Source organism: Asparagus officinalis, chromosome 1, assembly GCF_001876935.1.
Source record: "Asparagus officinalis chromosome 1, Aspof.V1, whole genome shotgun sequence".
Lineage (NCBI taxonomy): Eukaryota > Viridiplantae > Streptophyta > Magnoliopsida > Asparagales > Asparagaceae > Asparagus > Asparagus officinalis.
Genome location: NC_033794.1, coordinates 4,648,363 through 4,667,972, shown reverse-complemented (window position 1 = coordinate 4,667,972; position 19,610 = coordinate 4,648,363). Strand labels below are relative to the sequence as shown.

The window sequence follows — 19,610 nt, the reverse complement described above, 5'->3', positions numbered from 1 at the left end:
ATGAATACATTAGTACATCTGTACATGCAATATCATGAATACATTAGCACTTCATTCACAACCTCGCATCATATATATATAAAAAAAAATCAAGCAAAATGTTCAAAATTTTACCATTGGAAGTAGCTTGCAACTCCAATTCTTGGGACAATTATTATGAGGCCATGCGCTCGCTCCTTGACCATCAAGCTTCCCTCTACCTTTGAAGGTCAACCCATCAATATATTGGAAATCGAGCCAATTGCTCTTGTAATGACCAAGGTTAGCGTCAGCCAAAAGATTCCCATCTAGCTGGATAGTCACCGGGCCCTTACATGGGCCTTTGAACAGTACCGGGCCGACTAAGTAGTCACCATGAGGGATTATTATTTGGGATTTGCCTTCAGCTGCACAAGCATCGGCCCATGCTTTTTGCAAAGCCTGCAAAAATTGAAGGGGGAAATGTAAATATTTTCACTTTGGTATCCTAAAAGTTTTTTTTTTATTTACAGTTGAGAACTTTAAATATGCAAAAAAGGTCCGTGAGACCTTTCAAGAGATACTTTTATGCTGTGAACTTAATGATGAGGCCGTGAAATGGTATTCCTATTTACGGTATCAAATTCTTAGTCATTTTATAACCCAAAATCCTCTAAATTTTGAGAGAGAAATATTCCTCACATTCACGTAAACATATATTTTTATATGATTTAATTTTCTTTATGGCTGAATTAGGTGAAGAAAATAGATGGGAAAAGATACAAGAGATTCAAGAGTATTCTTTTTTAAAAAGAAAAATAAAAACGTAAAGCAGGAGAAACTTTAAGTTACCAAAATCAAAATGGAGGGAAAAAAAAACTTGGAGGTATTAAAATGAAAACAACAATTTTCACAACTGTAAATCAAAATTTAAAGAGAGATAAATGTATTTTCGAGTAAAAAGTATATAAAATGCTCAGTCGTACTACACATCTCACCTTGGTGCTATCAATTTTGCCACCTGGGATCCCACCATATTTCTTCAAACTAATTGTAGTATCCGCTTTTGCAATGAAAACCCACAAAAGCACCAAGAAAACTACCAAAATATTTGAACAAGAGGCCATTGATGTAAATATTTTCTCTAATTTTTATTTCTCTATGTTCATCAAGTGGTTTTTTTTAATGGTCAATGCATGGTGCTTAAATTGGAACGTTAGTGGCCCTTTAAATTCTTGGCTACGTTTAGGTAATGTAAAATTTATGGTAGAAAAAATTGATTGGTGAACCTTGGCCTCAATTTATACCGTGGCTTTAATTTTCAATTGATAAAATTGATTCATTTAGCATAGTTTCTAAACTTAGCTATCATCAATGTCATTGTTGTTTTTGGAGATTTAGTAGGTAATAGGCACAATAGGGTGTTTTTTTTTTTTCAAAAGGTTCCTTGCAATAAAGTTGTTCTCTCCTAACAAAGTCAAAACTTTGTTCTTATATTTAGAATTAGTTTTTTTAAGCAGGTATACACATGGAAAAGACTAGACTAATATTTATCTCAACCATACTTTTCTGATATATTTTTCACAAAATTAAACACTTTATCGGTGTAGCTTTTCCTCGTTTTATAAGCCTAGGAGTGGATTATAGGCTTATAGCTAGCTGGATTATCTACGAAGCAACATTTTTTCCTTAGAGATATAACTTGGAAAATATTGATTACCAAAATTCTCAAACTAATTTCTGGGCCCACGTTGATCCCAGCCCAACTAAGATCCGAGACACGTGTCGTTCAACATGTGCATGGTCCGTCCCTCTGTTCCTCTATCGTATTACCATTTACCAACGGCAAAACCGCACTGAAAAGGTGACCTCTGAATGTGACCTAAAAAAAAATTCAATGGCGGAAATCACTCACTCACTCACGAAGGGGTGCTTCACTCAAAATCTGGATATAATAATTGTAGATAACCTCTATAACTCACCAAGTCATATATTTTAATTATATATAAAGTTCTTGTAGTATTGCGCAACCCAAAGAACCATCAAATGCTATTATAACTTATAACCAATTTAATTTAGAGGCTCTCTACAATCAAGAATACAGAAAATCCTCACCCGTTTAATTGAATGACATAATTATGTATTGGTGATGTAATTTTTCCTCCTTATTTATTCTTTAGAAATAATTATTGGCAGCAACTTCAATGATATGCAGTCTAACTATACTGATAATTGATAGTGTTTGGCATATTAAAATTTTGAGTTAAATCAAACGTCTTCATTTCGCATGTCGAGTATTATTAGAACACTCTCGGAAAAAGAATTAAATGGTCTTCGGTCCATGACATTGATGTCAGAGATGTCAATCATTAGATCATTAAACTTTGGGATTCATGCATGTATCTAATGATTGACATCTATTTGTTGAGCATTATATGTCCTGGAACGTTCTCATTAGATACTTTCTCTGTGTTTTGAGCCCTTCAAAGAAGGGTAGAAGGTTAATTTGGAATTTTCAGTGGATATTCCACCAATATGCAACATGACGGCACTTAAAACAATAACGAGATGTATATAAAAATTTCGAGTAGAGCCCCGTATCTTTATCCTACATAGTATCTTGAGCTCTTTAGTGGGAAAATAGAGAAGCGAAATTTGTACTTTTTACTATCCACATATCAATGTTCACATGCGAAATATTATTCTTTATCATATGATGATGTGAACTTCCCGTGCATGAGGTTGTACGTATGAACTTCCCGTGCATGGGGATGTTTGTTTAAAAAAAAAATTGGCATTTTAGTAGGATTTCAAATTCTAGGATCAAAAAATTGGATTTTTTTGGGTTTTAGAATTCCATAAAACTTGTTTGTTTCAAAACAAATTTTAGAATATCAAATCCCCAAATAATAAAAAAGTATTATATTTAAGGATTTGTGAAATCCACTTTTTTGGGTGGGATGTGGGGTGTATTTCAAAAATGTTAGACAAATTAAGGATTTTAAATTCTCAAAAGTTTGAAACAAACAAAAATATTACAAATTATAATATTCCAAATCTCAAAATATTGTTGAAACAAACAAAGTTTTAAGAATCCCAACCCATAGCAAATTACCTACGGATTTCAAATCTCATGATGAAATCCATATCCTAAAATTATAATATTTGAAACAAACACCCCTTTAATGTCGCTTAGGAGCTGTTTGGTTAGCATTTTTTGCCCTTGTAAAGCTGTCAAAACTGACAAAAGCTGTCAGTTTTGGCAGCTTTACTTGTAAAAACGCCTATTTTTTGCAAGTAAAGCTGTCAAAACTGACAGCTTTTGTCAGTTTTGACAGCTTTACAAGAGCAAAAAATGCCAACCAAACAGCCCCTTAAAATCATCCATCTCCATGGGCCCCATATATGAAGCTAATGGGAGAGTTTAAAAACGGGTGCTATTTGTAGGAGTAACCAATAAAAGTTCCCCTATTTCGCGGTCACATTCACCTCCCTTTCCTCTTCAGTATCCGGAAGCAAAAAGAGGCAATAAATGAAAGCCCACATCTTTTCGAAGGAGAGCTGTACTTCAAAAAAAAAAAAAAAAAAAAAAAACCCTACCCTTCGTCTCCCTCTAAACTTGAGTTGGGTTCTCTTTGTTAGTGATCACAATGTGGGAGATGAGGTTCCGTTGCAAAACTCTCACCTTCGTCGCTGCGTTCTTGGTTCTGCGGGTGCTTCATCACCGCGGTCTGGTCACCGCCCTGGCCCCCAAGTCACCTTGGCTTACACTGAGTGGTGAATTAATTCTCTCTCAAGTTTACTTTTTTATTTCAGTTTCGGGCTTTTGATGCTTGGTTCTTTAATGGGTCTGGGTCTGATTTTGATCATATCACTGTTTTATCGAGCTGGGGGTTTTAGCCTCAAATGAGCTTGGCCGTATCAAATTTTCTTTTCTTAACATCTATGCTTAATTATGTTCGGCAGTGAGTAATGCTTAACTATATCTTCTTCTTCTTCTTCTTCTTCCCTGGGTTTATGGAAAAATAAGTTAATTAAGGGGTTATCATTTTTGGGTTTTCAAGCAAATATGTAGGTTGCGTGTGTTCATAGGCTTTCTAAATGGGGTATGAGTAGAGTGGCGGTTTGTGAGGATTGATGCTTTTAGTTATATCATTAATTTGCTCTCTTTCTCAGTTGTCCATTTTAAGTTGGTTCCTGTATGGCTGTAGTAGTTCACATGGATGTTTTTAGTTTAGAGTGTTGCATGCAATACCATGTCAAATTGAAGGCCTAACATATTCGGATTTGGATCCTCTCCACTACAAAAAAAGTAGTGGAGAGAACACTACTTTTAATCTCAAGCGTTGATTATTTAGTAGGCGGTTATGATACAATCTAAATCTAACACTTACCATACCTCCGTGTATTGCACTCATTCCTAATTTGCACTAAAAGAAAAAATCATAACCATCAACTAGATAATCAATGGCTGTGATTATGTAGTGGTCCCTTCACTATTTTTTTTGTAGTGGAGAGGATCCGAATCCAACATATTCTATATATTTAAGGAAGGTGCTTGAAATGTAATTGGGTAGATAGTTTATTCTTGCATGTACATATTTAAGGAAGGTGCTTGAAATGTCACAAGATCATAGACGGACCTTTAAAAAGATGAATCGTGTTCAAAATGGTAAATCCCAGGGAAAGGCTGCAGGGGAAGAAAAAAAAGCTTATACTATTTAGCTATTGTATAAGCTAAATTAGTGTGTTATTAAACAATAACTAAATAGTCGGGGTTGTCAACCCCAACTATTTAGAGGCGAGATTAAAAAAAATTGACCCATTTCGTGGCGACAATGCTGACGTGACCACGAAATGGGTCGGTTTTTGTAATTACAATGGGAGTGGGTCGGTTTTTAAAAATAAAAGTTGGAATGGGTTTAAAATGAAATTTTCTTCTTTTTCTTCTTCTTCTTCCTCCTCCTCCTCCTCTTTTTTCCCCCTTTTTTCTTTGCATATTTCAGATTTCCTGATCAATAAGTAAGGTCGGTGCATCGTTCACGCTGAGGCATTGGCTAGTATTGATTTTCTGTGCTAATGCAGGTGATGCACCTGTTGTTGTTGCAAAGGGTGGCTTTTCAGGGATATTTCCAGAGTCCAGTTCAGATGCTTTCCAAGCTACATATTTATCTGGTTCACCCGATACAATTACTTGGTGTGGTGTTCAACTAACAAAGGATGGTACCGGTATTTGTATTCCTAGCATGTTATTAGATACTTGCACGAGCATCCAAGTCGTTTTCCCTAATGAAACAAGTACTTATTCTGTTGATGGAGTGCCAACATCTGGTTGGTTTTCTGTCGATTATGACTTCCAAAGCTTAGAACAAGTTTCAGGTGAGCCATAATTCCAAGCTTAAGATGGTGTGCTAGAAATACTGATGAATTAATGAAGAATTAGTCTTGTTGAACACAATACTGATACTGATTACATGTTATCACCTGAGCAGTGATTCGATCAATCTTATCTCGAAGTGATAAATTTGACTTTAACGCATATCCGATCCTTCCTGTTGAAGAAGTTCAAAAGGAAATTAATTCAGCACCACTTTGGTTGGATATACAGGTTTTTTTTCTTTTCTTTGGTGATCTCTTTTCGATATTAATTTCCTGACTGCTCATTTATGGTTATCTTTTTATGCAGCATGATCTATTCTACACACAACATAATTTAAGCATGAGAGACTACTTGGTGTCCATCTCAAAGAAAGTTGCAGCAAACTATGTATCATCGCCAGAAGTGGGTTTTCTCACCGGTATCGGTTCAAGATTCAACGGAAGCAAGACAAAACTTGTTTTCCGTTTTCTAGAAGAAGATATTATTGAGCCTTCTACAAACCAAACTTATGGTTCTCTCTTGCAAAATCTTACATTTATTAAGACATTTGCCTCTGGGATCCTCATTCCTAAGAATTATATATGGCCGACATCTGATCTTTATCTGCAGCCTCACACTTCTATTGTCTTGGATGCTCACAAGGAGGGGTTGGAAGTTTTTGCCTCCGAATTTGCAAATGATGGCAATATTAGCTACAATTACAGTTATGATCCAGTACTCGAATATCTCAATTTCGTTGACAACGGGATTTTCTCTGTTGATGGAGTGCTGACAGATTTTCCTGCTACTGCATCAGAAGCCATTGGTGATTTTTTTTTTTTTTTTTTTTTTTTTTAGCTTACATAATCAAATAGATTTACAGATCTTATAGCTCTCTCAAACCCAGCTAAAATATTACAAATGCTAGAATATTGCCCATTCTTTTTTCTACTATTCTTGTTTGGTTTTATTTAATAGGGTTAATTGCGGATAGACCATGTTTAACTGCAGGTAGACCCTCTAAGGAAGGATAAACTTTGTCTACTCTTTATCCTCAGAGAAAAAAGAGCAAATTGTTTTTGAACAAATAGAACTCCTGAGGTAAAAGAGCCAATAGAATAACTCAGAGGGTTTACCCGCAATTATCCCTATTATATAAGTTAACATGATGGCAAGCTGGGAGGTAATACGGTTCGATTATTGATTCAGGCTTCTCAAACGAAGTATATCATAATATGTTAGGATTGTTCAAAGAGAAGCTTTTTTTTTTCCCTTCTAATTTTAATGTCGCTAATCTTGCAGGCTGTTTCTCCCATGTAAAAAGGAACGGTTCAGACCACGGTTAGTCTATCTTCGGTTTATTCTCACTATATGAAAAATGTTGCGAATATATCTTCGTACATAATTTTTTTCCTGTGTTTTAGGAAAACCTGTGGTAATCACACACAATGGAGCTAGTGGAATATATCCCGACTGTACCGATCTGGCTTATCAGCGGGCTGTGGAAGATGGTGCAGATTTTATTGACTGTCCAGTTCAAGTAACAGAAGACGGCGTTCTACTATGCATGAGCTCTATTAATCTCATGGATTCTACTACAGTTACAACATCAACCCTTCGTTCTCGTTCTTCTCTTGTCGGAGATATCCAGCAAACTCCTGGGATTTTCACCTTCAATTTAACCTGGGATGAGATCCAAAAGAACCTGAAACGTAAGTCAAAAACTCTTGGTAAATGTAGGTCTCATGGATATTGAATTCATAGAGTTTTTAACTCTTTTTATGCATATGTTTGGAGCAATAGAAACGTATATCTAGTTTGAGACAGTAGACTCACAATGTTTTCCCTTTCAGCTGCAATTTCAAACCCAGAACTAAATTATGGCTTGTTGCGGAATCCAAGATATACAAATGCTGGAAATTTCACAAAACTATCCGACTTTTTGGCCTTCGCTAAAGGAAAACCTCTATCTGGAATTGTTATCAGTATTGAGGTAAGAACCATGGAATTGCATTGTCTTTTCTTTTTTTAATCATCATCCGATTCTTCTTCTTCTTTGTCTTCTTCTTTTCTTTTCATTTCTTTTTTTTTCTTCTTCCTTTTTTGGTTGCAGCATGCAGCATTTCTTGCAGAGAAATTAGAATACAGCGTTACGGAGGCCGTCATAAAAGCATTAAAAGATGCAGGTTTCAACAATCAAAGATCTCAGCAAGTCATGATTCAGTCCACAAATAGCTCTGTGCTAAGAAAATTCAAGCAACAGACCAGTTACAAATGCATCTACAATGTCGATGAATCCATTAGTAATGCTGATGCCTCATCATTAGCTGATATGAAGAAGTTCGCAACTTCTGTTGCAGTCGACAAAGTTTCTATATATCCAGTAACCAAGGCATTTATCACAGGCAGAACTGATTTAGTGAAGAATTTGCAAGATTCTGGCTTTTCTGTGTTTGTGTATTTTCTTAGAAATGAATATGTGTCTCAGCCATGGGATTTCTTCTCAGATCCAATTGCAGAGATCAATGCATTTGTTCAGGATGCTGGTGTCGATGGCATTATCACTGAATTCCCTGGAACTGTGACTCGATATAAAAGTATGTACCCCCTGAATTCTTTGCTTATTTTTCTCCCGTAATGTAGGTAAAATGGCTAATAAATTAGTTAGTGTGAATGACTGCAAATGAAATAAAATAAAATAAAATGAGATACTCAATTAACATATTACAGCTTATAATATATATACATGGGTTTTTTGTATATATACACCTAAAATTATGCTTAGTCTCAGAACTACCCCCAAATCTCAGTATGTTTGAAAACTACCCTCCAAATCATCAACTTTAGAAAAGATATACCCCAAAATCAACAAAATGTCAACTTTGATAGGCTGATTTGTTAATTACAATGTAAAAATAACAACAAAATGGTCAAACAACTGCTCATCATATACAACAAAGTTGATGATTTGTTTGTTGATTTGGGGATATATTTCCAGAGTTGAATTGAGAGGTAATTCTGCAAACTTGGAGATTTTGGAGTTAGTTTTGCAAATATGCATGATATTTAAGGAGTATGTATAAAGAAAGGTAAAATAGGTTGGTGTCATTCCAGCCTTCTGGGTTAGTGTCGCTGATTTTAAAGTTGGTGATTCCACTGATACAGTAGAGTAGCCTGATTGTACTGATTTGATCGTACTGATACAAACTCCGTTGATTTGTGCAGGAAATACTTGTTTGAAACTCGGCAACAAAATGCCAAACTATATGAAACCAGTTAGTGTAGGAACTCTGCTAGGAGCAGTAGATCCTACAGCACGACCACCCGCCGTAGCTCCGATGCCCGTTCTTGATGATGCTGACGTTGCAGAGCCGCCGCTTCCTCCTGCTCCATTGAAGCCAAAAGTCCCCAGCCCTCCAGCACGCTCCAGTCCCGAACCTCAGCCTTCGGCAGGATCACAACTATATTCAGCTTCTTCACTGTTAAAATCTTTGGCCAAAGTGATGCTCTCTGTATCTTTTCTGCTGCTTATCTGATAGTAGCCAGTTATTTTTACATATTGGCATTGTTTTCATGTAAGTTTGATCCTATCGGATGCGAGTTTCAGATGTGTTATGGCCATTAATGTTTCAAGTTGATTACAAGGGAGTTTATGAGAGAGAGATTTGAGCCAAAAGTCGCATTTTCTTGGGTTTTAGAGGCCGTGGTATCATGAATCACGTTTACGTCGAACGATTATGGCAAACTGCAAACGGTAAGCGTAGACCCGATTGCAGCATCACGGTGACGACGTTCAATATCATGAAGTTTTGAATTGGTATCCTCACAACAAAAATCATGAGCCTCAGCTTTTCCTTCACGCCTCGATGCGAACGCCTCTCTCAAACATATTTCGGTTATTTCACGACCTCTGTGATCGAGATCATATGCGTAATAGCGTGACACAAACGGTCAGAGTCTTCCTCGGCTAATCATAGGTTACTAAGGACCAACTTCAGCCATTGTGCTAACTGCAACTTAACACCATAGAGGAGATCTAGCGTTGAATAAACCTTAGGTTTAACATGAAATAACTAACAGATGAGCTCAAGCAACGACGATACGGTGAAAACTTACTGATTGAGACCAACATATTTATACCGAGGCTGATACTTCCGCACAATTTTAGAATCTGATAACAGAAAGGGCCAACCTGCTGACAATATGTTTCCCAATACACTTGCCTCAATAGATAAGAGTTCAACCAGTGGACTAGATAGGGCTTTGATACAACTACGCGAAGTGACAATAAAATCAACATAGAAAAATGCGGCCCAGGGTATCGAAACATTCGATACTAGCGGGAGATACAAATATCGCTCATAATAAGCAGCATAATAGCTTCTAGGAGGACAACAAACATATAGGATCTATAACTCCCAAAGCTTTACTACTTTGTTCTGGATAGAACTTCGCAGCATTAGAGTACATAACACTTCAAGTTAAAACACTACAGTAGGAAAAATAACAAGTTTACGGAGAACGTATCATATCTCCATATAGCAAAAAAATTAAGGGAGAATCTCCCACCACAGCAGTAAAATTATTGGGGGATCAATAGAAATTGTCCTATCAAGATCCAACAAAACTTAGGAAAGAAAATGAAGTTCAATATTATTCATCACCATCAACTTAAGCTCCACCGGAACCGTACTTCTTTCCCAAGAGGATTAACTGAAGCTTGTCATAACCGGAGAGCACACCAGCACCAGCAATGGCACGAAGAATATTGGCACCTGCACCCTTGAAGAGGGATTTTGCCCCCTCGTTCTTCAAGATTTGCTGGAAGGCGTCAAGAGAGCTCTTGTACTTGACTGCCTCTCCGGAGGTCATCATCATTCTTCTTCGAACTGTGTCGATGGGATAGGATGCGAGCCCTGCTCCATTGGTAATCACCCAACCTAAGGCAAAGCTAGCGAAGAAGTTGTCCTGTAATCATTGGAAATGAAGGAAATGTTTTAGTGCATATAAAATTAAAGTAAATTTACAGACATACCACAAAACCTTGTTTTAGAGAAAACTATCAAGAACTATTTCACTAGATAAAATGCGTTGAACAATTTTGCCTTCAACGCTCTACGTATCTTCATTAGTAGTTTAAAACTTTTATCCAAACAAATTTCCTGTTAGCAATAATTTCCAATAGTTCATGACAATTTTTTGCAGTTTTGAAACTTCGTGGTAGTCTTACTCTAGTTTAAAAAAAATTTATGATAGTGTTTTGCAAACACCACCACACCCCCACCCCCAACCCCCCCCAAAAAATTTATGGTAGTGTAAAATTTTTGGTAGTGTAAAATTAGTGCATGGATAATGAAGGTTAAAATTAATTGCAATTTTGTGCAGGCTGCTACTATGAAAAGTAGTGCTCAAGTTTCTAAACACTCATCCAAAATAGAACCAAGTAGAAATCAAACAGATGAAAGACAATGAGGAATCACAGAAAACCAGTTGCTGGGCATAGGTATAACATAAGCATGTTGCGCACTCACCTACATGCTTTGACGATACATAACTTTAAGAGTACAATGTAACTTCAGTTAAATATATGCAGAACTGTATTTCTTGTATCTTTATATTGGAAGCATGATACACCATTCTATGAGTTTATTGAAACAAGTAGAAATACTAACAGTTGGATTCAGAGTAAAAAAATGCATGCCACGTGGTAGGTAGGGTTGGAAATAGTACTTCAACATTCCCAATGCATTTAAACAAGAAAAGTTAAAAAGAATTTCGTTTGAAAACTGTTCCCATCATCCAGGTAATGAAACAAATCCCAAATCACCCAAAATCTCGACTTCCAAGGGACTAGATTACAGCTAGACAGGAAAAAATGACAATAACTTTTAGATATCCTAATTACACAACGTGCAAGACTCAGTTTATCTTGTATATCACATGGCTAGAACCCAGAGTTTAGGCCATCCAATATCTTGTACAAATTTTAAATTAAATGAAAAGGTGCAATGCTTTTTACAGATTCACAAATGCATGTACTAAAACTAAGTAACTAAACAAATATAAATAGAGACTACATTCAAGACACATTATTTGAAAAGGAAACACATACCTGCAACTTTCCAGTTAGAACAACAGGCTTCAAAGAATCGTACAATCCAAAATAAAGCCCACGGTAGACAATAATTCCAACGCATGAAATGTTAAACCCACGGTAGAGCCCAGCAACTCCATCAGTCTTCAATGTCTTCTTGTACACATCAACAAGACCATTAAACTGCCTCTCTCCTCCCTTCTTTGCAGCTTTTGCATCATTGGCCAAACGGGTACGGGCATAATCCAGGGAGTAAACAAACAGTAGAGAAGAGGCACCAGCAGCACCACCAGATGCAAGATTTCCGGCAAACCACTTCCAGTAGCCATCCCTGTCTTTCTTGAAGTTGAATAACCTCTTGAAGTAATCCTTGAATGCAAAGTTCAAAGCCTAACAAGAAAAACAGCCAACAGCAGTTAGTACAACTGAAATGCAACATCTCCACAAAGGGCAAGGCAATTAGTACAGGTCAATTAAAACATATAAACTTATCAGATAATAAACTTATCAGATAATAACAAAGATTATACAACACAAACTCTATTCATCATTCACAGTAGGCAAAATGGAAAGTAAATTAAAATTCAAAAAGGATTAAAAAAACAAGGTTGTGGTTACAAAATGGTGACTACAGATTTTATTAGTTAAAACTATTTTGGAATTATGAGGTTAATATTCAAAATTACAAACAGAATGGACCAAACAGGGTTCCGATAACTGTAAAATGAACAAGTTGGCAATTGGCTAAGGAAAATTGTGTAGGGATATTTTCCATGTCCATTACTCAGTGAAAACAAAAATTGATAGTGCAGTTTGGGGAAATTACACATTATAAATAAAAAATATTATAAATAAAAAGCCAACAACTGGAATGACAGTATAAATATATTTGAACCCCAAAGAGATGCGAAGATGATAAAGAGTATCTGCACCAACAAAATTTATAGAAATATAATAAGACAAAGGCCTGAAGAATACTACTTAAACAATTAAAAGAAGTAAGAACAATGAAAAGAACTTGTATACATAAAAAGAATAAATAGAAACATTACCAAGACTAATTAAAGTGAAACATTAGCATCCAATGTTTAAAAAAATTAAGAAAGCAAATAACCTATAGATACTAAGGGGGTGTTTGGTTCAATTTCTATAAATTATAGGAAAAGGAAAACACCCAAAATATAGATTTCATTGTATTTCTATAAAATAAAATTTGTAGGAAATTTTTATAGAACTCAAAAAGTACCATATTTCTTGTTTTTTGCTATTTCTTTGTTTGGTTCAAAGCATGAAAAAGTTCCTAACTTCATAGAAAATATATTGTTTTCTTTCTCTTGTTTGGTTGGATATCACTTTATAGAAAATAGCTTACTAACAATGCCCATGAGAAATCACATGGGAACGGTACTGGTGTACTTAATTAATTTTTTAACATATGCGTCAGATTTCCTGGTGTTTTCCGCCCATTTTTAGTGGAAAACAATTTATGTAATATTGTACAGATTCTGTACTTCTAAGAAAACTTTTCTGTAAATTTAATGTTGAACCAAACACAGTATATGAAAATGTACAGAAATCTATTATTTACGATAATGCCATTGTCACGTGTTTTCTCAAAACTTTTCCATAAAATAGGTGAACCAAACACCCCCTAAGGTAATAACATAGCAAGAAACTACACATAATTCTGTCAGTTAAATTCACCTGGGTTGGGAAATAACGAATAACATTTGCAGTATTCCCTCTCCACAAAGAGCCAAATCCTTCCTCCTTAATGGTTCTCTTAAAACATTCGCCAATTCCCTTATAGGGTTCAGATAGACGACCAGACTTGATCATCTCATCTTGATTCTGGATCAGAAGCTTCACACGCTCGATAGGAGCGGCAGCAGTTTTGGAGACTGCAGCAGAAACTCCACCCATAAGGAAATCGACCATGAAATTCTTTTCTACAGGTGCATGAGCATACACTGGGGATGCCATGGTCACCATAGAGAGGTCAGAGCCACGGGTCAAAGGCATCTGCAGCCCACCATTGACATAGCTGCTAGTTGAAAAGCGCCTCTCATAAGCAGAAGGCCTGTAGACATTCTGGCGGCAAAGGTCTTGGGGAAAATTAGAACTTAAATGAAACTGGCCAGACATCTTTTGGAAAACAGTCGGGTGGTTAACTTGATCGGCCATTAGTCAGCCTGCACAATAACCTGAAACCATTGACTAGATTACTGCACATATTTTTAACGGACAAACCAATATAAAAGCAAACACACAGGCAATGATAGGATACAATTGGAAATTAAGTCATCCCTTCCCATATCAAAAGAGCAACACGATCAGTTTAATCACTCTACCAGATATCGAGTACAGCAAATCAATGAATCAATCATCGAAACAACGTAAGCTAGATAATCAACTATGACATGATCACAATGTTTCTAAATCAACTACTATCAACTACTATATAAAAAATCAAGCCTATATGGACTAGACAATGCTGAAAAATAACAGACTATAGCACCAAGACGACATATTGGAAGGGCCTTTATGTGCAGGTGATCGAACAAAACAAATTCCCCCTCAAAAGAACTATCTATTAGTGACAATTAACGGATCAGATTAGCCGGATGAAAGCCGGATGCCTATCTTATTTCCTCACACAAGCTAATTGAAGTAACAAAGGTAGCACGGAAACCGATAGCATCCAGTATTGAAGTAAAAAAACCAACAAAAACCAGCAATTTTCTTCAGGCACAAAATTGTGCTACACGTAGAACATCTCAGAAGATACAATTCTTTACCCCTAAACTCCTACAGATAGAATTAGAGACTACCCACTTCAACCAAGAACTTGCCTCAGTTCATTTTATAACCTTTAAATAAATTCCACGCGGCGGGCATGTCTCTTCCAATGCAACAACATTAGGAAATATTTTGCAACTTTGGATCAAACAATATGATACTGACATAGTGGGAAATATCACTAAATCCAGTCACAAAGAAGGCAATGAAGAAATACTTCAATACTTTACATCACCGTAGTTGATAATAGCATGAAAATGATTATTTGCATTGCCGAACTAAAACTACACAAATGTATTTTGAAATCGTCATAGATAATAAATATCGTAAAAGTGAGTAGCAATATTTACGATTAACAACAGAGCAGATAAAACATGTTGCTTACAAATTTTCCAAATCAAATTATAATAAGTTATTTTCAATAAAAGACAGATTTAACACGTGACACTACCAAATTTAGTACCAAAATTTGCCTGCAAATAATTATACATGAATTTATGTGCATAAAGATAAACAGAGAGCTCCAATGATATTTTTAGGATGTAGGAGACGTGCAAGTTAACTATTAATATCATACATGCTATCCAATAAAAAATCAATTTTTATTTTAAAATGTAATTTTTTTTATGAGCGCCATAGTTAATAAGTGCATAGACAAACTATTGATTATTTCTTGAGCACAGAACTTCATTTGTGCATCAATTCATTAAAACTACTACTGAGGGTGAGGTATCTAACAACTTTAGTAATAAAAGTAAACAATTAAACAACAGATCTACGTTTATTAGCCATCTCAAAGCACAGATATAAACTTTAGAACGAACAGAACCGTCAACGATCCGTACCTATCGCATCAACACTAATCTAATCACGATCAATAGCTTTTGACGCCGAAATCACTATTAAACATTCAGCAACATTTTAAGCAGTAGTTTGTAAATCGATCGAAGAACTACAACTGAAACTAACAGATCTACAAAATCTCTAAACAAGCACACAGATCTGATCCGTCTACTTCAGATCTGACCATAAAATGGTCAAAATCGTCGGGAAAAAACGCAGAAAACCGGGAATCTAAGCGATCGGACCGAAGATCCAGCGAGAGAATGGAAAACGAAAACATCGAAAGTTCTTACCCTTGAGAGGCGCTCTTCTCTCGGCCTCGAGATCTCGACGCGGAGAGAGCGGAGGCTGAAGACGAGGGAACAAGAGAGGCGGAGGCCAGAGGGGAATTTTAGGGCCTTTTATTTCCATTGCGCGAACCCCCGTCGTCAAAATTTATGTGCTGTGGTCCGCATAAAATAATTATGCGAATGCTAATATCAACAATTGGATTTGCTTGATCGACGTTTTGGATGCTTTGCTTCCTATAGAAACTTTATGCGGATGATATTTCGTTCGGTTTTTGGAAGTGACGGAGGCGATAATAATAATAATAATTTATCTGTTTCCTTTCCTTCGGGGTGGCGAACTCGGTTCGTTTTCTTCGGAGGGACCACGTGATGTAATCTCAGCCGTTGGTTTATGAAGATTTTAATGATTGGACGGTCGAAATTTGACAGCGTTTGCTGGTGCGGGTATTGGGCAAGCAACGTGGAAAGTCGTGCCGAAATGTGCGACTAGGGTTGGCTGCGCTGGAATCAACAGCAGACACTTTCAAGAATATCACTTTTTCCAATTGATGAGGGGCTGTTCGGTTGTTTTCCGAAAAAATCGAAAATGTAAAACTCACGTTTTAACTCATTTCAAGATATTTCCCGTATTTCTTTTTTTCGTTTGTTTCGCAATGAAATCATCGTCACGTCACAGCCACGTCACATAAGAAACAAATACAGCCGCAATAGTAACAGTGTTTCGATTTTCATTTCTTGTGTATTTTTGAACATAAAAAAAAGAAAATGGAAATCAGCTGCAATAGTAACAGCGTTTTCAGTAATTAAATAATCTATTTTATTCACGGTCACTGTTTCAACAGTATTTTTAGTAATTAAAAATTCATTGAAGTGATATTTTCCAAGTGTTTTCAGAGGTTTTCGGTGTAAAAACACTTTTCTCAAAAATCTGACGTGACATCCTACGTGGCACCCCCATTTTTTTAAATCACAAAACGAAACAAACATGTGATTTGAAAATCGGTTAAAACCAAAATCCTACGTGGCAGGGGGGATTTCTTGAAATCTGACGTGGCGGGGGGGGGGGGGGGGGTTTTTAGCAAACAAACAAACGAAAAATATTACTCCATGAAACGTAAAAAGTATAGGGTCTAATCTCATATTTTTCATGGAGTCATTAGGTTATTATAACGCTTCTAATCCATAATGGAGGGCCTGAACAGTCGGGAGATACTTATATGGCTCTCGCGGTATTGGGTCTGATTTTGGAATGGATTATCAAAAAATTTATTTTTAATAAATTGAGATGCGTACTAAGGTAATAGTTGTTCCATCAAAAGCTCCACGCATAAATTTTCTCCTCTCAATTTAAGCTATGAACGGTGTAAATAGTCTTGTTCTAGACGTTCATATATTTGGATTTGGTTGTTATTAAGTTTATGGTCATCATCGCAATTAAAAGCCACCTTATTGTAGTATGTAATGTTTGACTGATTTTCATCTTAAAAAAATGTTTTGACTCGTTTTATTATTATTATTTTCTAATTGTGCCACATGTGTAATGTGTTAGATAAGACAGTTTTGACCAGTTGATGTCAACAATTTTCCTATGGAAAAAGTTGGGGTCTTGCTCCATTTGACATAAACAAGTTTCACATTTCTCACAATCAGATCTTCCACAAATACAAGAAGAAAAATCAAGCCTTTATCCGTGCTACCCTTACAAATAATAGGAGAAATTTTTTAAAAATATCATTTTTGAAACTTTATTAGCAAAATCAATCTTTTTTTATATAATTAGTAAATCTATCTTTTTTTGGCCGATTGGTCAAAAAGAAGTCGATTTTACAAAAATGAAGTTTTAAAATACAGGGGACTACTGGTCATGTGTATTTAGTGGTGCCTAATTATACTTGTCTGGTGTGAAAGTTGACATCTCCATTGAGGTATTCATTACAATTTCAATCATTACAATGAAAATAAAAAGATAATCTTTTTATAAGACTCTTACACAATAAAAACGAAAAATTACAACTCTCGTCAAAACAAACACAACGGACGTTTATCACCCGTTGTTTGCGTTGGATCTTTGTCTGTGCCGGGGACGTTAATATCCGTGGACTACCAAGCGATCAGATCAATCCGGAGTTTCGTTGATTCGCGAAGGAATCAAGAAACCGAAGCAATTATCTCGGCAACAGCGAGATAACCACTCTTCTCAAGATAGCAACTAGGTACGATCTCAAGGGAAGGAACCGGGCTATGGATCTGACGAACTCCTCTTCCTTATGTCAAAGAACTCGATCCAATCTCCTCCTCTCTAAAATTCGTGCTCCTTCAGTCTTCAATTCAGCAGGGCTTCGCCGACGCTTGAGAATTCCAGATCTGTAAATGAAGGCCCTAGGGCTGTATTTATAGGCTTTGGGACCTCCGTTTTCGGATAAGAACGATCGATTCACTCTTATCCTCAGTTGTAACCACTTTATCACGTTCTTGGATGATATTAGATCAGTTAAAACAAATACACGTGGTTAACAGTCGAAAAACGACTCAAAACTACGTAAAACAGCTTTTTGGGGTCTGGGACACCCGCGGTGTCTCGGCCATGGCCGAGACACTCAGAGTGTCTCCGTCAAGGTGTCTGGGCCTTGGCCGAGACACTCAGAGTGTCTCCGCTTGTTTTGCCTCTAACTCTCTCATATGACCTCCAAATAAAATGATTAAAGATGCATTGGAAAGCTTACGAAGAGATCTACAAGTTTTATCTTTTGAGATTTTTCATATTCAAATTGAATCATGGCCAAAATCTCCATTCTTCTCTAAGATACCAACACTATCTCGGAATTCTGAGGTAGTTTGTACTATCTTTGGTATTTTGGCTTTATCTCTCTCATACGATCTCGAAATGAGTTGATACAATATGCGTTAGAAAGCTAACAAGGAGATCTACAACTTTTATATTTTGAGATTCTTCATATTTGAAGCGAATCATGATTAAAACAGCTCTATAAAACCCGAGATAGTCCAACTGTCTCGGCCTTGGCCGAGATAGTGCAAGTGTCTCTCCTCTGTTTTGCTTCTAACTCTCTCATCTAATCTCGGAATGAGTTGATCCAAGATGAGTTAGAAATCTATCGAGGAGATCTACAACTTTTGTCTTTTAAGATTCTTCATATTTGAAGTGAATCATGGTCAAAACTGCTCTATAAAGCCTGAGACAGTCCAACTGTCTCGGCCTTGGCCGAGACAGTGTAATTGTCTCTCTGCTGTTTTGTCTCTAAATCTCTCATCCGATCTCGGAATGAGTTGATCCAAGATGCGTTGGAAAGCTGGAGGAGAAATCTATAACTTTTATCTTTTGAGCTTCTTCATATTCAAAGCGAGACAGTCTCTACCAATGCCAAGACACTTGGAGTGTCTCCGCTAAGGCCTGGGGCATTGTTTTGTGCGTCCCGTCCGTTTTCGTCGTATCTTCGTGGTCCGAACTCGGAATTGCGCGATTCAAAGTGTGAAGGGAAATCGATGAGAAGATCTACAAGCTCCCATGGTTGAATCACATGTAGAGTAGATGGGACACGATGGGCGCTTCGTCTTTCGTAAGCGAAAGCGTAGCTCCCGATCAGTTCGTATCTTCGTTATTCTGCAGTTCTGTTGCTTCACATAGTTCGTCGACTTACTTCATGCGTTTATCGACATCAATTAAGCTTCTGTGACCCGGATAGTGACGTTCATTGTCTTCTCTCTGTCTCAAGCCGCGTGCGGGAATCCGTGGGCAATTTTTGATGCCTACAACACTTTAATAAAGTTTTAATTAGTCTTGTATATTTTTAATGTTTAATTAGCATGTGATTAGTCAACACTAATTACACGGGTCTACTAGTCACGTATATTTTAAAAACCATATTTTACAAATCAATCAAAGAGGTCGATTTTGCTAATTAAATCTACAAAAAGTCGGTTTTGCTAATAAAGATTCAATAAAACAAACAGAACGAAAAATATTACTCCATGAAACGTAAAAAGTATAGGGTCTAATCTCATATTTTTCATGGAGTCATTAGGTTATTATAACGCTTCTAATCCATAATGGAGGGCCTGAACAGTCGGGAGATACTTATATGGCTCTCGCGGTATTGGGTCTGATTTTGGAATGGATTATCAAAAAATTTATTTTTAATAAATTGAGATGCGTACTAAGGTAATAGTTGTTCCATCAAAAGCTCCACGCATAAATTTTCTCCTCTCAATTTAAGCTATGAACGGTGTAAATAGTCTTGTTCTAGACGTT

The 19,610-nt window shown here is 36.5% G+C and overlaps 3 protein-coding genes across 3 annotated transcripts; 1 reads left to right on the top strand and 2 right to left on the bottom strand.

Annotated features, from left to right (window-relative positions):
* LOC109829426 (exopolygalacturonase-like) lies at nucleotides 10-1,085 on the bottom strand. Its single transcript, XM_020396553.1, has 3 exons — nucleotides 957-1,085; nucleotides 115-420; nucleotides 10-18 (listed from the first exon to the last, which is right to left on the bottom strand). The coding sequence occupies exons 1-3, from the start codon at nucleotides 1,083-1,085 to the stop codon at nucleotides 10-12; spliced, it is 444 nt and encodes a 147-aa protein (XP_020252142.1).
* Nucleotides 3,539-8,975, top strand: LOC109846747 (glycerophosphodiester phosphodiesterase GDPDL3-like). The gene is made up of 9 exons (XM_020415994.1): nucleotides 3,539-3,735; nucleotides 5,044-5,337; nucleotides 5,451-5,566; nucleotides 5,645-6,143; nucleotides 6,620-6,658; nucleotides 6,742-7,029; nucleotides 7,171-7,310; nucleotides 7,431-7,914; nucleotides 8,543-8,975. The coding sequence occupies exons 1-9, from the start codon at nucleotides 3,609-3,611 to the stop codon at nucleotides 8,851-8,853; spliced, it is 2,298 nt and encodes a 765-aa protein (XP_020271583.1). The 5' UTR covers nucleotides 3,539-3,608; the 3' UTR covers nucleotides 8,854-8,975.
* Nucleotides 9,707-15,460, bottom strand: LOC109846739 (ADP,ATP carrier protein 1, mitochondrial-like). The gene is made up of 4 exons (XM_020415988.1): nucleotides 15,347-15,460; nucleotides 13,116-13,615; nucleotides 11,430-11,801; nucleotides 9,707-10,285 (listed from the first exon to the last, which is right to left on the bottom strand). The coding sequence occupies exons 2-4, from the start codon at nucleotides 13,593-13,595 to the stop codon at nucleotides 9,989-9,991; spliced, it is 1,149 nt and encodes a 382-aa protein (XP_020271577.1). The 5' UTR covers nucleotides 13,596-13,615; nucleotides 15,347-15,460; the 3' UTR covers nucleotides 9,707-9,988.